General features: G+C 48.9%; 2 protein-coding genes across 6 annotated transcripts; both read left to right on the plus strand.

Annotated features, from left to right (window-relative positions):
• The first annotated feature begins 266 nt into the window (after positions 1 to 266).
• On the plus strand, positions 267 to 3377 carry KLK7 (kallikrein related peptidase 7). 2 transcript variants are annotated; one of them, XM_059381194.1, is made up of 5 exons: positions 267 to 345; positions 810 to 963; positions 1079 to 1326; positions 1528 to 1664; positions 3222 to 3377. In XM_059381194.1, the coding sequence occupies exons 1-5, from the start codon at positions 267 to 269 to the stop codon at positions 3375 to 3377; spliced, it is 774 nt and encodes a 257-aa protein (XP_059237177.1). The 2 variants fall into 2 exon arrangements, with proteins under 2 accessions (XP_059237177.1, XP_059237178.1); XM_059381195.1 differs by having other exon boundaries at positions 267 to 339.
• Positions 3378 to 8091: 4714 nt separating this feature from the next.
• Positions 8092 to 16525, plus strand: KLK6 (kallikrein related peptidase 6). Of its 4 annotated transcripts, none has more exons than XM_059381192.1 (7): positions 8098 to 8194; positions 8960 to 9010; positions 9386 to 9433; positions 9755 to 9911; positions 13008 to 13255; positions 14387 to 14523; positions 16227 to 16525. In XM_059381192.1, exons 3-7 carry the CDS (start codon positions 9388 to 9390, stop codon positions 16377 to 16379), a joined length of 741 nt encoding a protein of 246 aa, XP_059237175.1. In that variant the 5' UTR covers positions 8098 to 8194; positions 8960 to 9010; positions 9386 to 9387; the 3' UTR covers positions 16380 to 16525. The 4 variants fall into 4 exon arrangements, with proteins under 4 accessions (XP_059237173.1, XP_059237174.1, XP_059237175.1 ...); XM_059381193.1 differs by having other exon boundaries at positions 8111 to 8198; XM_059381190.1 differs by lacking the exon at positions 8960 to 9010 and having other exon boundaries at positions 8092 to 8194.
• Positions 16526 to 21515: the final 4990 nt, after the last annotated feature.

The following is a 21515-nucleotide window of genomic DNA, read 5'->3' on the forward strand; positions in this document are numbered from 1 at the left end:
GGATGAGGAGAGATGGGAACCCACATTTCTGAGTCCCAAGGGAAAAGGAGGTCTGGAGGCCTGGCCTCCTGGGTCTAAGTTGGGGAGGAACTGAGCATTTGGACTTTTAGGTCTGCTGGTCTGGGCTGGGGCCCAGACCCTTGGGTCTGGTGGAGGAGGGATGGGGGCTTGGACTCCTGCTTCCTGAACTCTTTGTCCTTACCAGCGCACGCAGGAGAGACCCTTGCGCTGCCTGGCAGCCCCAGGAGAGGCTCAGAGAGGTCACCATGGCAGGATCCCTTCTCTTGTCCCTGCAGTTCCTGCTACTAACCTTAGTCCTGCGATCTGCTGGCCAAGAAGGTGAGGGCTGGACTGGGAGGTTTGACTTCACCTCTGGGGCCTCCCACTGTCCACACTGACCCTTGTTAGGGCCCCCTCTCTCCAAGGACTTCCTGGGTCAGGACCCTCCTCCTGCAGCAGCTTCCTCCCAGGGAAGGCAAGACTCTTCTACTTCCTGCCCCCTTTCTTCCTGCTTCCTTCTGACTCCCGGGGTCATCTGGCCTCCAGACCATCTCCTGCACTCATTGTCATTCCTATCAGCTTCTGGAGTTGCCTTCAAGCACGATATTCCTCCTGGTTTATGACCAGGCTCCCTCTGTCTCTCTCCATCTCCATGTCCCACTTTCTCTGCACTGTTCCTCGCTTCTGCCTCTGCATTTCTCATGCCTCTCTGTCTCTTTCCATCTTAGTCACCAAATCCATTGGCTGCTTCTTCAGCCCGCTTGATGCTTGCTACCCATGTTTTCTTCCTTATCTCTATCCAACCCAAGGTGACAAGAGTGGGGAGAAGATTATTGATGGAGTCCCATGTACAAGAGGCTCTCACCCCTGGCAGGTGGCCCTGCTCAAGGGCGATCAGCTCCACTGTGGAGGTGTGCTGGTCAATGAACAGTGGGTGCTCACTGCCGCCCACTGCCTGATGAGGTATGTGGCAGGGACACTGCAGTCCTCTCTCTGGGTCTCTGTCCTCCTCCCTCGAGGTCCCTGTCCCTTCTCCCAATCATAGTGTTTCTCTCTAAATGTCACTCTGTTCTTCCAGTGAATACAACGTGCACATAGGCAGTGATCAGCTGGGTGACAATAGATCCCAGAAGATCCGTGCCACAAAGTCATTCCGCCACCCCGGCTACTCCACTCAGACTCATGTTAATGACCTCATGCTTGTGAAGCTAAGTAGACGAGCCAGGCTATCATCGAATGTGAGGAAAGTCAACCTGCCCTCTCGCTGTGAACCCCCTGGGACCACATGCACTGTTTCTGGCTGGGGCACCACCACCAGCCCTGATGGTGAGGCTGCCTCTGGGACCCTGGCTCCCAGCTCCCCCACCTCAGACCCTGGAGACCAGGAGTCAGACCCCATATCATGACTTGAGTGTTGAGCCTCCAGTCCCCTCTCACTTTGGGGTCCAAGGCTCTTCCTCTGTCCATCAGCACTCAAGGGGCTGCTGGCCCAGGCCTCTGACTGACCTCCCCCCCCCCCCCCCCCAGTGACCTTTCCATCAAAGCTCATGTGCACGGATGTCAAGCTCATCTCCTCCCAGGATTGCAAGAAGGTTTACAAGGACCTACTGGGAAAATCCATGCTGTGTGCTGGCATCCCCAACTCCAAGACCAACACCTGCAACGTGAGACTCCACCCATCCCTAGCCCCAGATCCCCTGCCTTTCCCTCCATCAACAATCTGGGCCCCTGACCTTGGTGCTGAGCAATTCTTTTGTACCCCCATTGCATCCCAAGGCCAGTTTTCCTAACTCTCTCTACTCTGCTCTCTTTCTGGGGCAGTAGTGGGAGCCCAGGAGGCTGGCATGACCCTGGGGATGGGGCAGAATGGTGGCAGAAAAGATGGGGTTAGGACAGGCAGAAGGTGAGTGAGGTACTGGCTTCAAGCCCAAACTTCAAGTAGATCCAAGATAAATCACATTCTACTAATGAAACATTAAAAAAAAATTAAATCCATGTGAAAAGTCCATGATGAACAAAATGCCAGAATTTTCGATGAAGAGCCATCAGTCTTACTGAATTGTTCATTTACCTCAGGCTACAGTAATGGTGCAGCACAGCACTGGCCTGACACTGTCTTTATCTGAAGTTGAGATACCGTGCTCATCATGGACTTTCTCATACTAAATCCGAGTTTTCTCAATCATTGCATTAAAATATTATTTACTGCAATTATTGAATCTTTGTGCCTGGAACTAATGTCTCCTCCACTTCATCCCAGTCCTGGTTTTAGGGAAGGAACTATCTCTCCCCCTTCTCTTTGTTCCCCCTTTCCTCATCTTTTTAACCTCCTCTCTGTATCTGAACGACATTGTCTTCCTCTCTTTGTGTGGGATCGATCTCTCTCTCTCTCTCTCTCTCTCTGCCCGGTCTCCGCCTGTGTCCAACTCTGTTCCTTCTTCGCCCCCTGCATTTCTGCTTCTCTCTCGCCCTCTTCCTTTTGCCTTCTCCTCTCCACCCTTCTTTCAGTATCCCACTCTCTTTGGTCACATGTACCCCTCCAGCCTTCAGGGGAGGTGGGACGGTGTGTGTGAGATATTGGGGCGGAATGGGACAGGGATGTCCGTTCTAGAGAATGGGCGGTGCGGCTCCCCTTTTTTCCCTGGTGAGGGCCGGCTTCATGAATATGCAAGCTGCGCAGTGGCATAGGACTTCACACTCGGGGAGTCCCACACAAAGGAGTTAGCGCACTTCTGTTGCTGTCTTGAATCTCTTAATAATTTTTTGAACACAGTGGCCGCATATTCATTTTGCATTGTAGTTTTTGAATTATATCACCTGTCCTGCCCTGCTTTCCAGGGCCAGTCTTTCCCCACCTTTCATGTGCAAAGGTCATGTACCCAGTCTCTGGAGATAACGCTCCTTCTCCCTCTGGCTTGGCGCCAAGTCCTTAAAGGTGAAAAGTAAATGGGGCTCTGACCCCCCAGAAGCTCCACCTCCTTCCCAGTGATTGGTCCCATTGACCCGGGCTCAAGCCCAACTCTTCAGAGAGCAGGTTTGTTCTCTCCATGACAACACTAACTCCTGTTCTCCCATTGGCCCCCAGAGACATGAATCTTTCCCATTGGCCAGGGTGGAAGTCCATGGTCTGCCCACAAAGACGTGATTAACTTCCGACAGTAGACAGGTCTGTCTGTGGTGCTTGCTCTGAAACTGAAACTAATTTGCTCTTTTTTCTCCAGGGTGACTCAGGAGGACCACTGATGTGCAAAGGTACCCTGCAAGGCTTGGTGTCCTGGGGAACTTTTCCTTGTGGCCAACCCAATGACCCAGGTGTCTATACCCAAGTCTGCAAGTATGTCAAATGGATAAAGGAGACCATGAGAAAGCATCGCTGATCTCTGCATGCCTCCCACCTCTCCATCCATACACCCTCAACCAGAAATTCACAGAAATAAGGACGTGATGAACTGTAGTCATATTTGACTTTACCTTTCCTCAAGGACAAATTTAAACCTCAGCAATACGACACGTGTGTAAACCAATCAAGTTAGCAAAGACTTAAAACCAGCATGAAACACAAAAACCTCAGTGCTGGTAGAGATGCAGTGAAACCAGCACTCTCAACTGATGGAACTGTAAATCGTGCCATTTTTGCGGAAGGCCGTTTTGCAAGGTGGATTGAGACACTTGTTGATCCTGTGACTCTGGTTGAGGAAGATACTACTCAAAAAAAGAGGGGGAAAAAAAATCCAAAGTGTAGAGCAAGGTTTGAATTCATCACATTATTTATCATAGCAAAACAGTGGAAACACTCAACATGTCCCAGATTAGTGGATTGTTTATGTAAACAATAGGCCTGTTTGGGGCAGGATATTAGGAAGCTGTTAAGGATAATAACTTTGCAGAATTGTTAGTGCTATGCAAGAATGTTTGTTCTATCATGGAACATGAAAAAAGAAAGATACAAATGTGTGTGTAACTCTTGCTGTGCAAAATGAAATGTTTACAGAATAAAATCTGAAATACTAACACATATGAACTGCATTTGGTGGTAGTTGGGGGTGCCTCCTTCCTTTCATTTATGTTTCTGTAGATGTGTACTTTTGTAACTTGAAAACAAAAGTGGAAAATCTCTGAAGATCTAAGGCTGGGGAGGAGGAATCTCCTGCCTAGTGACCTGTTTCTATCCATTTCCCAGATTTCAGTTTTCTTCATCTGTAAAATGGGTTGGAGAGTGGAAGAGCAGGTCAAAAGGGAAGAAGGAAGAGTGAGGGAGGAGAAAATAAGTCTGTTTCATTGGGGTGGAAAGGGATACGAAAGTGTTCTGAGATTTTCACAGGTGGCAAACCAGGAGAGAGGGATATTTTAAGGAAAGATAGGACTGGCAGGTGGATGGGACACCAGGGTCCCACAGGAGCCCACCCAGAATGAGAAAACAGCATCCTGGGTGCTAGGGGAAGATGGGGGTGGAAATCTGGGTCGGTGGGCTCCTATTCTCAAAGAAGGCAGGGAAGGGGACTTCTGGAAGGGAGGAAGGAGGAGTCCCCTGTGACTCAGAGCCTGGCCATGTTCTTGGCTTCCTGCCATCAAAGGCTCCCTGGGCAGTCACACCTCAGACGATGCTGACAGAGGGATCCTCTCCAGCCCAGGGATCACCCTCCTGCCTGTCTTTCCAGTTTCTCCCTCAGAATTCTCAGCCAGTGTCCTCCAGATCCTTCCACTCCTCATCTCATCTCCCTGAGAAGTCTCTCCTAGTTCTCCATTCCTCCATCCCTTCACATATTGCAGAAACCCTGCAGCCACGAACTCCCTCTACACAGGAGGCTAAGCCCCTTCCTGGCACAAAACATAGGAATCTACACCCTAGACCCTCCTCCGTCATACCTAACTTTCCTGCCTCCAGCACCTCCCCCCTCAGACTCATGGGTCCAGACCCTTGACTCTTCTTGCCTCTAGATCAGTGTCAAGGAATGTCAAGGGTTTTTAGTCATCTGTCCCCGTGAAGATCCATCAACTTCCCCTTCCCCCAGCAAACAACCTCAAATCAATATTCATCTAAAGTTCAAAAAAGTAATCAAATTACTTTTAGTACAATGCAATTGTACTAAATCAGCCTGGAGACACCTGGCCCTTCCTCTTGGCAGCTACTGCATACAAGTCTGGAGGTGGGTTGGTTTGCAATGACTTGGGATAGCACTTCTGTTGGATTTTTAAAAATAACTTCCTTTCTTTTGGGGCAGACAGTACAACATAGTAGTCAAAGACACTGACTACAGAACTAGGCTTCTTGGATTCCAGCACCACTTCAGGTACCTGTCAGCTACTTGCACATCACTTCCCCTTTCCCCTTCCTTCATCCTTGAAGTGAGAGAAGTAGCACCTATTTCCCAGGTCTGTTATGAAGGTTAAATAAATTTAATATTCAGAGAGTACTAGAACATTGCCTGACATAGAATAAGCTTTCAGTGAGTATTGGTTCTTTTCGTCTGTGATTTCCAGCACTATTTCCTGCTTACACTCTCATAAAGTTTTCTTATAACACATTTTTTTTTTATTGAAGTCTTTTGTGGAGCATGTCAGTTTGGGGGAAAATCCCTGTAAATAATAATGTGTGGTACATGGCAGGAGCAAAACCTAAAAGGACACTGACAAAAGCCTGCAGTTGGGCACTTTATTCTCTCTTAAGAGGCTCTTAGAGGTGGAGTTCCTCACCATCTATCACCTCCCTCCTTTCCCACGAGGCTCTCAACAACTCCTCCCAAACCCTCCCATCCTCTATTATGCTAAGGGACATCCAGCTGCAGTGCCAAAAGATGGGCCATGTCCATCTCCATGCTGGAAGCTGGGTTCCAATCCAAAAGATCCCACCATTTCCTGGTGTTGGACATTGAGCAATTAACTTCCTTCTCTGAATCTCAGTGTTCTTTTTTTGTAAAATGGGAGTGGGTGTAATGAAGACATTTTAGTCATTTGGCCAACATTTCCTAAGGCTTCCTCTGGGCCAGGTCCCGTGAGGGCACCTGGGACACAGGAGGGTGAGTCAGCTTCAGTGCCTATCCTCAAGGAGCTCACCACCCAGTGGGAGAGATAGATATGAATCCACATGCTCACGGTCCAGGGTGACTTGAGGGTTGCACCTGCTGTGGGAACTTGGGTGAGAGAGTGACTAACCCAACTGCAGGGGGTGGGAGTTGGGTGGTGTTCAAGGGAAGGTTTCCAGAAGGAGATGATGTCTAAGCAAAGACTTGAAGGACAAGTTGTGGTCAGGAGAAGGTGAGAAGTGCATTTGGAGAGGGGGAATAGCATGGATGAGGCCCAGAGGTGAGAAAGCAATCTTCGCAGCTGGAACACGAGACCCGTGGGCAGAGCTGGGCTGTGCACTGCGGCAGCTGCTCACCTTGGTGGCTCCTAACTTGTGGAATGTGGCAAGTTCCAACTGACACGTGCTGTGAGGGGAAGGCATATCAGATTCCAAACATTCACTGCACACAAAATAAGAAGACAAACTATCTTTAATATGTTCTTATTTTGGTTTCACATTGCAATTTTGGATGTATTGGACTAAATTAAATACTAAGATGAACTTCTGTCTCTGTTTTTACTATTTTCTTCTTATTTTTTAAGTAGGGTTAGGGTTAGCTCAACATGGGATTTGAACTCACGACCCTGAGATCAAGAGTCGTGAGATCAAGAGTTAGACGCTTAACCAACTGAGCCACCCAGGCATCCCATCCTTTTACTATTTAAAAAAATGGCTACTAGAAAATTTTAAAGTGCATTTGTATTTGGCAATATATTTCTATGTTGTGGATGCTGAAGGTCTTCCAACAGCCAGCTGAGGGGATGGGACTTTGTCACAGGGGTAATGGGGGAGCCAGGGCAGTGTTACGAGCAGGAGAGGGGCACAGTCAGCTCTGGGTGCAGGAAGGGCCCTCTGGGGTCAGGTGAAGGATACAGAGAAAGGGGAAGAGCCCAAGGTGATGGTCCAGGTGGGAGAGGAGCAGGTCTGGGCTGGCGCTAGGGTCATGGCGATGGAGAGGAAGGGCTGGGCCAGGCTGTAAGGGATCCAGCTAGGTGTCCAGGAGGATGGTGGGCTCTGAGAAGATGCCCAGTTCAATGGGAACATGGGTATGAAGGACCTGGGGGAAGTTGGGGACAGAGGAACAACCGGAGAGTATGTCGAATGCCAAATATTGATTTTCATCCCCCAGTGCCAGGCCTGAGCTGGTGCTGAGATGGACATTACTGATATCAGTTGTCCTTATCTTCAGTGACTTCCTCACATTTTCCTCCTCATGCCCCATGCTCATCACATCCATCCTCCTCTCCCTCCCCACGGCTGCCACATGCCAGGCTTTCTTGCCCCACTTCTCCTCACCAACGCCCAACACTGGGCACAGCTTTCAAGGTCCAACTTCACAAGCACCTCCTCAAATCCTCCTGGGTCCCTCCACAGCTGCTGGGGCCCCCATCTCACACTCCCACATCACTCTCAAGTGTTCTTGTATTCCTGCTTATTTCCAAGCCTCTCCCTAGGTGTTGAATCTCATTGGAAACCCTCCTGTGTCCCACTGGCTTCCCCACTGCTATCTTGCTTCTGGGCAGAGGCACAGGCTTCTGATGGAAATGCAGGGGAAGCCAGGGGAGGATAAGCAAACCAAGATGTAGAGAATGTCAAGAGACTCAGAGAACTGGAAGAAAAGCAGAGAGAGATACAGAGAAAAAGATGGGGAAAGAGGGACAGAGACACAAATAGAACCTGAGATGAACACAGGAAAACAGGAGGGGCCGTGGGAGGAGACATAGAGACAGCTCCACCACGGCCAGGGAGAGAGGTGGACAGTGAGATCTCACAGGTGGGCAGGCTAGGAGCAGGGGAACCAGGAGGGTCAAATGTCCTGATATCTGGCAGAAGTGGGTGGACAATGAAAGGACAGCAACAGGACTGTCAGACGGGGACAAAGGGAAGCTATTGACATAGCCGCCTGCCTGCCCGGAAGAGAAGTTGAGAAACGGAGCTGCTGGGAGCATGGCACTGGGTCCTGGGGGCGGACAAAGCCCGATTGTCTGAGGCCCCTTTCCCCATAGCGCTGGGCCTGCGCCCCAGCCCAGGGCAGGGGCGGGAGCCAGCTTGGTGACACATGCTTTCTCACTGGCTTGCTGTCTACAGTGGGGACACGGAGGTCGTCAGCAACCACAGAGGGACTTACGGGTAGGTGCGTGAATCACCCCAACCCCACTGACCCGTGCTGCCTGGTTTTCAGTGTCTGAAGGCAGCACATCCAGGAGTGAGAGTCTGCAGGCCTAAAGTGCTCACAGACAGAGGTGGGGGGGATTCCTGCATGCCAGAGGGCACTGGTCACTTGCCTGGGTATTGGTCTTCAGACACCTTGCTCAAGGACGTAGAAGTCTAGGGACTGAGAACAAGCCCCCATCTTTTCTTTAGACTCAAAAGTGCAGGTGCCCAGGTCCTTCTCCTGAAGATCTAGAATTCTAGACTCCTCCTTCAGACCCTGGATTCTGGACCCCTAGCCTCGCCTCTCTTCAGGCCCGGGAGTCCAGATCCCCAGTGCACTCAGGGACTAGTGCTCCCCTCCCTGGAAGCCCAGTCAGGGGTCACCAAGAGTAAAACCATGGGGAGATGGGGAAGTAAGGAATGTGTGTGGGAGGTCTGGGTGAGGAGGAAAGGGTGGGGCAGCCTCCTGCCTCAGGGACCTGGGGAGATAGGGGTTAAAAGGAAGAACCAGGAGTGTCTGTGGACGGAGAGCAGCCTCTTCCAGGGAGGCCAGGAAGCCCAGGTGTCTGCCTGGGCCCCACAGCCCATACATCTTCTGCTGTCTGTCTCTGTGGCTCTGGCTCCTGGGCATCCTCTCTGCTTTCAGTTTCTGGTCTCTCCCCACAACTCCCTGCCTTTCTGATTCTCTTTGCTCCTTTGTCTCTCTGCCTGTGACACGTGCTATCCCTATCCCAACCCAAGAGCCCCTCGGCCAGGAGTCCTCTGGACCCTCAGGCAGCTGGCCCCCAGCAGGTAAGATCATGCTGCACCCCAGAACCTCCAGATGTGGGGAAAGCAACACAGTGAGCACAGAAGAAAAATCCCATGGGGAGAGAAGAAGGTCAGGACTCTTCCTGGGCCATCCCCTCTTGTTGGCAGGCGGGCATGCTGGAGCCCAGAGAAATAAGAGACGCATAATGTGAGCCACAGAGCACCACGAGTGGTTCTGGGTTCTTACTTAACCTGCCTTCATGGGACCCCAGAATGGAAGATGTGGTTAGAGTGACAGGAGGCCAGGGGAAGGATGGAGGTCAAGGGTCAGGAAAGCATGCAGGTGGGGAGAGGGGGGAAATGAAGGAGGTGGGGACTTGAGAGGGGGACTGAGGAGCATTTGGTTTCCCTTCTCAGGAATGGGCATGAAGACGCTGATTGTGGCACTGGTCCTGATGGCTGCAGGTGGGAAGACAGGGGATGGGATGGAATGGGGTGGTTGGGTGGGGGGCGGGTAGGGGCTGCTGATGGGAAACTTTGGACCTTGGGGTAGGGATTCACACAGGTATGGAGGCAGGGTGGGCTTGGAGTGAGGGGGAAGCAGGAGGCTAGTTTAGGGATGGGGGTGCGGACAGAAAGGAGGTGTGAGGGAGTCTAGAAGGTGGGGGAAAAATTGAGGATGGGGTGGAGTGGAGATGACCTAGAACACTGGGATGGCATTGGGGTTCACCTTGGGGGATTCGCCTGGTGTCTCCTTCTCCCTGACTCAGACCCTTCCTCTCTCAGCCTGGGCCGAGGAGCAGAATAAGGTGTTGCATGGTGGACCCTGTGAGCAGACGTCTCACCCCTACCAAGCTGCCCTCTACATGTCAGGCCACTTGCTCTGCGGAGGGGTCCTCATTCACCCGCTATGGGTCCTCACCGCTGCCCACTGCAAAAAACCGTGAGTCTCCACTCCATGAATGAGGCCTGATTGCAATGAGACCCTGGGGGTGTCTTACAGATTTCAGGCACGAAGAGACACCTACATCCCTCTGTCCCAAACCAAGGCCATCTGATAACGAGGTTCACCTGGCCAGTACTTAACTGAGCATTACCTATCTGCCAGGCCCTGTTTGAGACCCTGCAGATACAGCAGTGAAGAAAACAAGCACAATTTCTGCTTTTATGGACTGACCTTGTAACTGGGGAATCAGATGGGGCAGGACCCTGTAGACAGCAATGGAGTGATGGATTTCAATCTAAGTGAGGTAGGGAGCCAGTGGAAAATTTCAGTCGGGGAAGCAGCAGGATCTGACTTACATTTTTAAAAAGATTTTATTTATTTATTTATTTGTCAGAGAGAGAGAGAGAGAGGGAGAGAGAGATAAAGACAGAGACAGAGACAGAAACAGAACACAAGCAGGGGGAGTGGCAGGCAGAGAGAGAAGCAGGCTTCTCGTTGAGCATGGAACCTGATGTGGGACACGATCCCAAGACCCTGGGATCATGGCCTGAGCTGAAGGCAGATGCTTAATGACTGAGCCACCCAGTCTTTAAGAGCATCTTGACCACCACGTGGAAAGTGGGCTGGGCAAGGGGAGATGAAGGAAGGGATGCACGAAGAATGACCTAGGATGATGGTTTGGACCAGGAGATGGAGGATAGTTGAAAACCTTGGGAGATATTTTGAGACCAGCGGGATTCAGTGATGTGGGATGGAAGAAGCAGAGCTGACCAACCTCTGGGTATTTGACTCAAACAAATGGATGTTCTGTTGTGTCTTTCTGATCCAAAGGAAAGGGAAACAGAACCAGTATGGACATGGGCGGAGGAGGGTCAGACATTTTGTTCTAGCCAAGGTGAGTCTGAGATACCAGGGAGATGTCAATGAAGCATGAGAGTAAGCTCCTGGTGCTCAGAGGAGAAGTCAGACCTGGAGGGAAACATTAAGGGGTCATCCACAAATAAGTGGTATTTAAACACAGGACGGGATGAGATCATCTAAAAAGCAAGCATAGGTTGAAAAGCATAGAGGGACTAGGACTAATCCTCAGAGAACTAATGATCACTAGTTAGGTTAACAGTTGCCATTTTGTTCAGTGCTAACTACCAGCCAGGTGCTGAGTTAAGCAGTTAATATACATTTCCTGGAAACTTCACAACAAGGGAATCCTGGTCCCATTTTGCAGATGAGGATACTGAGGCTCAGGGAAGCAGTAAGTGGCAATTGAAGTGTTTGGAAACCAACAGGTGCCACTTCCTACTGTGGGAGGAGGGGTTAATCCTGCAAGGGTATGGACTCAAGGACCCCAGGATGGTCTCCCCCACACTTGACATCACTCCCGACATTCTCTCATTCGTCCATCTGGTGCACATTGATCAAAGCATCTGCTCAGTGCCAGATTTGAGGTGGGCAGTGGGGATTCTGTAGTAGGTGAGAGAAATACACAGAGCCTCTGACCTTAGGAGCACAGAAGCAAAAAGGCACAGAATGATAATTCTTTAACAAACAAGCCCTCGAAAAATCATATAATTACGAATTACCCCAAGTCCAGTGAAGGAAAAGAATAGGGATGGCTCCCTGAGAGAAAAGAACAGAGATACCTACTTTGAATGGAGGAGGGTGTCAGGAGGGACCTTCTGATGAGATGAAGTCCAAGCTGAAGCATGGAAAATGAGAAAGGGTAGACAAATGAAGAAGGGGGACAAACATTCACAGCAGAAGAAATGCAAAGACAAAGTCCCTGAGGATGAAACTGTCTGGAGTGTTCTAAGAAAGTTACCTGTTGACAATGAGACAGGGGATGGTGGAACGAGTTTTATTCCAAGGGCAACGGGGAGCCATGGGAGAATTTTGAGCAAGGGACTGACTCTTTGATCCATTTCACAAATATTTGTTGGACATTTATTGTAAATATGATAGACATAGATGAGACACTGAGGATGCTGTATCTGAACAAAACAAAAATCCCACCTTGATATTCTAGAGCTGTGCCACCTAATATGATAGACAAAAATGGCCAATTAAATTTACATTAATGAAAATACAATGAGATGACAAATCCAAGAGCCAAAGGACAAGTGCTCAGTAGCAGTAGTGTCTAGTGTCCACTGTATCAAACAGCTGCATGACTGAGGAAGTTCTATTGGACAGTGTTGCTATGGTAGGAAGAGAGACAATAAAATCAGTAAATATTTAACAATACATAGATAGTATTTCTGATGGTGATGGTAGATTCTTGGATGACAAAAAAAAAACAGGAAGAAAGGACTTGCCTGTTAGGGTAGGTATTTGCATTTTAATTTGATCATCAGAGAAGGCCTCACAGAGAAGGTGACATCTTGAAGGAGGTGGGGGAGGAAGTCATGCAGATATGTGGGAGAAAGAGTTGCTGGCAGAAGGAAGAGCCAGAGCAAGGGCCCTGAGATGAGAGGATGACTGTTGTTTCAAGGAAAGGCAGGGTAGCCAGTGTGCCTGGAGCAGAAGGAGAGAAGGAGAGAGTGGGAGAAGGTAATATTTGAGAGGTGATGGGGGTAGGATGTGCAGGACCTTGTGGGCCAGAGTGAAAACTTCAACTTTTACTCTGAGTAAGATGGGAGTCATTGGAGGGTTCTGAGCCGAGGAGAGACAGGAGGAGGTGGGATATTTTATGTTGTTAAAATTTCTCTGGTTGTTTTGTGGAGGGTAAATTGTGGAGGGGCAAACACAGAAAAAGGAGTCTGGTGGGGTGCCTACTGCCATAATCCCAGTAAGAGATGATGGCTCCAGACCAAAATGGTAGCAGTGAGGGAGGTGAGAAGTGATCACATCCTGGATATACCTTGGAGAGCCAAAAAAGACTTCTGCGCAGCTTGAAACAAAGAGAGTCAAGAATAGTCTCCAAGGTTATTCTGCAAGGATGGAGTTGTCCTTTCCTGAGCTGGGAAGACTGTGAGAGGAACAGACCAGATAGCTTGTGGTACCACCAGGCTACCCCCATCTCCCATCACAGCCCTTTCCCGAGTCTCAGTGGCAGCCCAAGGACTCCAGGTAAGACCCAGCTCTCTTCTTTCCCAGGAATCTTCAGGTTTACCTGGGAAAGCACAACCTTCAGCAAAGGGAGAGTTTCCAAGAGCAGAGCTCTGTTGTCCGGGCTGTGGTCCACCCTGGCTACAATGCTGCCACTCATGACCAGGACATCATGCTGTTGCGCCTGGCTAGACCCGCCAGATTCTCTGAACGCATCCAGCCCCTCCCCCTGGAGGAAGATTGCTGGGCCAACCATGCCAGCTGCCACATCCTAGGCTGGGGCAAGACAGCAGACGGTCAGTAGGGGGAGGGTGATGGGGAAGCAGGCCGAAGCTTAGCCCATTAGGTGGGCTAATGGTGAGGGCCAGTGGGGCAGTGTGTCAGTGGGGAGGGTTGGCAAATATGGGAGTTGAGTGAAGGAGTGAACAGCCAGTGGAGAAAGTAGCCCCACAGGTGAATGGTATGGAGAGATAGGCCGTAAGATGAAGGATCAGTGAAGAGGGAGTATCAGTGGGGAGATGCTAATCAAGAAGGAGGCCAAAAAAAGCGGGGGTGGGGGGAGGCCAGTGATGGAAGCGGACCAATCAGTATGCACAGACGACTAAAAAGCAATAATGGAGGAGGGACTAATGGAAGAAGAGAAATCAATAAAACGGGGCAGCCAGCTGAAAGATACAAATTGTGAGTACAAGTGGAGTGGAGTGAGATAATGGGGAGGAACCAATTGAGGAAAGATCAGTGATCAACAGGAGTCAGTAGAAGAAGGACTGGTGTAAGAACAAGTCTAGAAGGTCAGTAGGAACCCCGGAAGATAGGTCGGTGAGTGAAGGGCCAAAAAAGGAAGATGGACTATTGAATGAAGGGCCAATAGGAAGGGAGGGTGGGTTCATTTAGGATAGGACCAATGAGGGGGAGGTGGACCTTTGGATTAAGGACCAATAAGAAGGGAGGGCCAATGGGGGATAATGCGACCGGTTAGAAAAGAACCAATGGTCAAGTGTTGACCTATCAGGATGAACCAACAGAAAAGAAGGGTCCAATGCAGAATGAAAGGGTGGAGGAGGGACTAATTGAAGAGAGACTAGAGGTGAGCTGCGACTACTGAAGAAGGTGGGACTAGTGAAAAAGACAAGTAGAGGCAGGACCTAATAGAAAGGGCAAACCAATAAGAAAAGAGGCCTAGTGGAGAAGGGACAATTAATGAGAAAGGCAGGCCAATGGGAGGAAAGGATAATGTAAAGAGGGACCAATCAGGAGCCAGGGCCAATGGAAATGGGTTTTTATGAATGAAAGACAAATAAGAAGAAGGAAACCAGTGGGGAATAAAGACCAGTAGGGGAGAGAGGACTTAACGAGATTGGAAGATCGCTGGGGAGGACCTGGGAAGGACAGACTGTGAAGTGAGCCTGGCCCTTCTCTCTCTGTAGGTGGTTTCCCTAACACCATCCAATGTGCATACATCCATCTGGTGTCCCGTGAGGAGTGTGAGCGTGCCTACCCCAACCAGATCACCCAGAACATGGTGTGTGCCGGGGATGAGAAGTACGGGAAGGATTCCTGCCAGGTGAGGCCACCAGGACCTTCGGGCTACATAGCTGAGGTCAGAGACGGGGAGAGAGAAACTCACAGACCAAAACAGAGCTTTGCAGAGACATGCTGGGAGAGAATCCCAGGGAGAGAGTCTCAGCTGGCCACTCGGAGACACAGCAAGGAACAGGCAGAGATATAAAGACAACCAGCAGAGACAGGACATGCAGAGACAAGGAGGGTGATACAGAGATCAAGAACCAGAGAGACACTGTAAGGAGGCAGACGGTGTGAGGGGACCATCCTTCCTCAAACAGGGGCTGTCCTGTTTAGACCTGACCAAGTTTTGGAGCTAGGGGGACCACAGCTGGGGAGAGACAGGGCTCCATCCCCACTCCCAAATGCCTCCTTTATCTTGGTTTTGTTTTTGTTTTTGTTTTTGTTTTTTTGTTTCCACTTCATCCACTGGGTGTCTCCTATTTATGCCCAAATTTACTCCAGTCCACTGAGGGACATGAAGAGACCAGTCAAGAGGGAGAACAGAGCTCAAGACGGAGCCCAGAACAGTGTTACAGAGCAACTTGGACACAGAGAAAAGACTAGCAGACAAGTCCCATTTCTGAAGCTATCTTTTCTCTCCCCAGTTTTGTGGAGATACAGTCAGCACACATACATCAGTGTAGAAGTTTCAGGTATAGAGCAGGATGTAATTCCGTAGGTGTGGAATGATCACCATAGTCAGCCCAGTTAGCACCCAACATCACCTGTGGATTCAATAAGAAGGGGAAGCAAAGCAAAGAAACTGAAAAGAAAAATTTTGCTTCCTTGTGATGAGAGCTCTTAGGATGCACTATCTTAACAAGCTTCCTAGACATCACACAGCGGTGTCGACGATAGTCACTATGCTGTGCATTACACCCCTGGCACTTACCCATCTTGCAACTGGAGTGCCATTCTCTCTTTAGATGCCTTTCTCTCTACTCTTGCCTCTTTATATGTATATTTACATATATAAACATAACTATTATATGAATAGATTTATAGAAATAATGCATAAGTAATGAAATGTAAAACCATGCACACAATATATTTTATTGTATGTATGTATGTATGTATATATAGATATTATGTGTATAATATACATATATATTTCTCTCTGTCTCCTCTTCACTCTGCACTTCCACCTCTCTCCATAACTCTCAGTCTGCCTCCTCCTCTTCCTCCTCCTTCTTCTTCTTTTAAAGATTTTATCAATTTATTTGACAGAGAGAAAGCACAAGCAGTGGGAGCAGCAGAAGGAGAGGGAGAGGCAGGGTCCCCACCAAGCAGGGTGACCAAGACAGAGCTCTCAGTCTCTGTTCCTAATCTCTATTCTTTTTCTCTTCTTTTCTCCCCGCCTTTCTGGATCTTGATGTTCTCTCTATTTCTCCACATTTCTGAGTCTCCCTCACACTCTCCATTTCCGTCTGTGACTGTGTGTGTGTCTATCTGCCTCTTTGTCCCCAAGGCTATCCATCTCTGAGTTTCTCTCCCTCTCCTTCTCTACATGTCTCTGTGTGTCCTTCTGTTTCCCTGTGTTTCTTTCTTTCTCAAAGATTTTATTTTTAAGTAATCTCTACACCCTACAACCCCAAGATCAAGGTCACATGCTCTACAGAGTGAGCCGGCTAGGCGGCCCTGTCATTCTGTCTTTTTCTCTCTGTGTATTTCTGTATCTTATTCTCTCCCTGTTTCCCACAGGGTGATTCCGGGGGTCCGCTGGTGTGTGGAGACCGTCTCCGAGGCCTTGTGTCATGGGGTAATGTTCCTTGTGGATCCAAGGAGAAGCCAGGGGTCTACACCGACGTCTGCAGATATGGCCGCTGGATCCGAAAAACCATTCAGGGCAACTAATCCTGACATGTGACATCCAACTCTTGACCTGTGGCCCCCACTTGCTGGCTCCACAATACCCCTGACCAAGACTTTGCCTTCCCCCCACCTGCCTAGACCCAACCCTTAATGCTTAATAAAAGCAGTGACATGACAGTACAAATTCACCCTGGTTTTACCCCAGCCCCATCCTTGCATCACTGGGGACAAGTGAGGATGTGGGCTAAAGTCTTACCCCACCGGTAGGAGAATACAGGAATACCCCTTCCAAGCATCTCTCCCTCCTTGGTTATTCAGTGGGTTCGACTTCTTCCTACAGAGGAGTGGTCACGAGTCAGGCAAAACCTGAGTTGGAATCCCAGCTCTGCCCTCTGCTAGTTGTGTACCCTTGGGAAGGGCCTCCCTTCACTGTGCAGATCTCATCTGTAAAGTAAGGATAATAAGAGTATATTCCTCACAGGGCAGTGGTTGTTTTGGGGAGGATTCAAGATTTCCGAAACGTGAAACACATACAACGGTGCCTGGCACACTTGCTTAAGCAATAAAGAGTGGATTTTATTCTTAGAAGTGCTTTTTTGCTTTTATCCCACTTCAGCCTCTCTCAAGTCTAGACATTCTTTGTTCCCTTTTATAGCCCAATTTCATTTCTCCTCCCCTCCAGGAAGACATCTGTGAGTACTCCACCTTGGACTAGACTTCCTGGTGGCTCTTTCCCCCAAACTCCTTTTGTAGCAGTGAAAGAAGTGAGGGGAGAAGGCTGGGAGACCACTGTATGTGGGTAGGGGGTGGGAGAGAAGGTGGGAGAGCAGAGCTGGGGCCAGATCCCAAAGGACCACAGACCCCAGACTGAGAGAATAAAACTTTCTCCTGAGGTCAGTGGGGAGCCATGGAAGGCTTGTGAACAAGAGCAGCACTGAGACCTTGTAGGGGATGGACCAGAGGAGAGAGACCGGAGGCCAGAGAGGAGGTCAAAGTGATGGTGCAGGAAAAGAAGAGGGATGAGCTGGGGCCAGGCAGTCTGGAGAAGGAGGCTGCATTGGAGGTCACTGTATGGAGAGGGTTGGGTGGATGATGTTCATTGTCATAAAAGGGACAACCTATAGAAAGTCATGGGGGTGTGAGAACACCTGGTGTGCCCCAGAGATGGTGAATCATCCAGAATGGTGAAGCTGGAGTTTGAGGTGGGAGAAGTGGGTGGCATGGCTGGAAGCGTAGGTTACTGGAAGATCATGTTGACCTTGAGTGCCAGGAAGAAACATGTGGCCTAGAAAGAGCTACAGGCTCAGATCTGCACACTAGAAAGATCTTGCTGCAGCCCATTTGAGGGGGACAGCAATGGGTAGGAAAGAGGAGAGATGGGATGTCCCCAGAGAAATGTGGGTTAGGCTTTTGCATGCTCTCTGGGCTGCTTCCACAGACGAGCACCACGCATGATCCCTAACTGATGTACATGCCTCTATCTCAAGTCCCAGGACTGTCCCTGTCCTCAGAGAAGCCTTTTTCTCTACAACCTTTCCTGCATCTTCTGTGAGGAAGGCAAAATAACCTCTAAGCCAGGGGTCCTCCCAGCAAAGCAAGTGGGACAGTTAGGAGCTCCCAGAAAGAGAGAAAGAGAGAGAGAGAGAGAGAGGGGAAAGATGGCCCTACATGGAGGTTGGATTTAAGAACAGAGAAATATTCAGGAAAAGAGGGAGAATCAGAAACAACAATTCATTTGTTTTGATATTTATTGCAACCTTATTTTGCCCAGCACAGCTTAGAATGAAATCGGACTTCATTAAACAGAGAAACAGCTAGATGTTCAAAGTCAATGGTGTGTCATTCTGTGATGGGAGAGTTATGTGGTCTGAAGACAGAGGGAGCATTTTACTATTCTTTTTTATTTTTTAAAGATTTTATTTATTTATCGGGGGTGGGGGGAGAGCGAGCACGGGCAGACAGAGTGGCAGGCAGAGGCAGAGGGAGAAGCAGGCTCCCTGCTGAGCAAGGAGCCCGATGTGGGACTCGATCCCAGGATGCTGGGATCATGACCTGAGCCGAAGGCAGCTGCTCAACCAACTGAGCCACCCAGGCGTCCCCAGAGGGAGCATTTTAAAAGAACAAAGTCCCTCGGTTGCAAAGATCTTCAGATTTGGAGAAAAAGCACATGTCTTAAGAACCAAAGCAAGGTGAAAGTTAATCAAGACACATGATGGGAGGGAGTGGCGGATCTTTATGTGTATGTGGAAATACTCAGTCATGTGAATGGCCCGCCTTGACCAATCCCTTCTAAAGATTTTGAATGATAAATAGGGCCATGAAATGCACCAGAGTCACCAGGAGGAACCAGTCAATGAATGTCCAGAGCAAAATCAACTTCAATTCATTAAGAGAGAATTATCTTCTTCAATGGATACAATGAGTAACACTTACTTAGTACATGACAGGCACTGGTCTAAGGGTTTTATCTATTAACTCATTTAATCTCATAGGTGCTAAGGGTTTTATCTATTAACTCATTTAATCTCATAGCACACCTGTGAACTAAGTACCATTATTGTTCTGATGTTAGGGATGGGGAAACCAAGACACAGAGAGGCTCCATGGTTTGCCCAAAGTTTCACAGAGAGCAGATGGCCAAGCTGGAGGTTGAATGTTAGGGGATTGGTGCCAGAGTCTCAATTCCTGACTGCTTGGCTATAGGGTAGCTTTAGTTCAATTCTGGTACCTTCCCAAGTTGAGCATAAACATGTTTAAAGGCTTAACATGAATCTTTTTTTTTTTTTACAGATTTTTTATTTTTTAAATTTTTTATTTTTTGAAGAATTATTTATTTATTCATTTGACAGACAGAGATCACAAGTAAGCAGAGAGGCAGGCAGAGAGAGGGGACGGGAAGCAGGCTCCCTGCTGAGCAGAGAGCCCGATGCGGGGCTCGATCCCAGGACCCTGGGATCATGACCTGAGCCAAAAGCAGACGCCTAAAGACTGAGCCACCCAGGTACCCCAAATCTTTTTTTTTTTTTTAAGCAGACTGTCTGCATGTTAAGGTGCTTGTATGTCTAAGAGAATTTTATGCATTACAGAAACCATCTCCTGACTTCAGCTTGAAATGCTGAAGGTTTTTTTTTTTTTTAAGATTTTATTTATTTATTTGACAGTCAGAGATCACAAGTAGGCAGAGAGGCAGGCAGAGAGAGAGGAGGAAGCAGGCTCCCTGCTGAGCAGAGAGCCCGATGCGGGGCTCGATCCCAGGACCCTGGGATCATGACCTGAGCCGAAGGCAGAGGCTTTAACCTGCTGAGCCACCCAGGCGCCCCTGCTGGAGGTTTTTAAGTTGACATCATACCAAATTTATAGTCCATGTTGAGGTACTTAAAAGAATATCATGTTGATCATATTTACAAATGTAGTATGTCTAGATGCATAAATTTACCTAAATGTTCTGGGAGGTCTGTCTAAAAACTGAAGGGCTTCCAGAAGAGAATGAATGTGTCAGGGGCAACTGGGTGGCTCAGCTGGTTAAGCATCTGCCTTTGACTCGGGTCATCTTCCCAGGGTTCTGAGGTTGAGCCCCATGTTGAGCTCCCTACTTAGCAGTGAATCTCCTTTTCCCTCTGCCCCTACTCCTCCTTGTGCGATCTCTTGCTCTCTCTCTCAAATAAATAAATAAAATCCTTTAAGAAATAGAAATGTAGATTGAAAATGTTTGAAGAGACTTAATTAATCTAGTTTGTAAAAGGGACCAAACACTACAGTAAAGACCTATCTGGAGTAAAGAGGCATATCTAGAATTAAAAGGGTTGTAAGCCAACCTTGAAAGATTGCAGAAGAAGTGCGTTGCCATATATATCACATCCATGTGTGCAATACAAAAAGCAAATAATCAAAATAAGCCTCAGAACGCTGTTTTCCCCCTGTACCCTGAAACCAGCCTAAGGGCTCCAAAACCTCTGGTTCGTTAGGTGCCAGGTTACAGAAGTGAGCAATTCAGCTCAGTTCTGCCCTCAAGGAATATGAGTTCTATGAGGACTGCAGCATTGCCAGGAGTCCTTGTCCGTTTTGTTCATGGGTGGACCTCAGTCTGGCATGCAGGGGCTGCTCAGGAGACAGGGGCTGAGTGAGTATTTGGCTCAATGTCCCAGAGGGTTAGAAACTTGAAGACACGGGTAGAAATGAACTCAGAGAGTCGAAGCCAGACAGAAAGAACTCAAATGGAGAAGAGGTTGGGAGAGGCAGCTCCAGATGGCCCAGGGCTGGTGAGACGGAAGCCCTTTTGGGATCCCCACCCAGTGCCCCATTTCCCAAAGGGCCAGGAGCCACCCACCCCCTATCCTGGCCTCTTGGCCTCTTTCCCCATCAACAGGTGGCCTGCCCAACCCTCTCACCCACGCCTGACTGCATCAGCCCAGCCAAGTCCTTGGCAGGGGGCCCCCAGACTGGATCCCTACCCCTTTATGCTCTGTGGCCCAGTCCCAGGGTGAAGGGCAGGAGGGATGATGATGGGATCCCTTTGGCAAAGTGGCCTGAATCTCCTCTACCCGCAATGCAAGACAAGGGAGACAGAGAGACACAATGATGCAGAGATGCAGATACTTGGAGCCTGTGATGGGGGTGGGAGGAGGGACAGAGGGACAGAATGGTACAGATGCAGATACAGAAACAGAGGGAGACTGGGAAGGACAGAGTCACAGGGGAAAGAGAGGTAACAGAGGAGGAAAGATACAAGAGATTCTCTGAGGCATAGAGACAGAGATCGAGAATCACAGACACGTAAAGGGAGTGATGGGTATGCTTCCTATCGGTGGTGATGTGTGTCAGAACTCATCAAATCCTACACATTAAATGTGCACAGTTTATTGTACCCCAATTCCACCTCAAAGCTGTAAAAAAAAAAAAAAGGCAGAGGAGAAGTAAAAGAAAATAAGACCAGAATCCTAAGGTATATTTGATATATGCACCATTCAGAACCATTAAAAAGAAAGAGAATCAGAAGACACAGATAAAGGGCAAGGGCTAGAGACACAGAAAAACAGAGAGGGAGGGGCAGAGAGACAGGCATTGAGACGCAGGGAGAGTGACATGACAAAGGTGGGGAGAGAGACCCAAAGCAAGATACTTGGTGGGCATGTCTCATGTTGAGAGAGACTTAGAAAGATTCCGAGGGAAGCAAACACA

The sequence above is a fragment of the Mustela nigripes genome, chromosome 17 (assembly GCF_022355385.1).
Source record: "Mustela nigripes isolate SB6536 chromosome 17, MUSNIG.SB6536, whole genome shotgun sequence".
Taxonomy (NCBI): Eukaryota; Metazoa; Chordata; class Mammalia; order Carnivora; family Mustelidae; genus Mustela; species Mustela nigripes.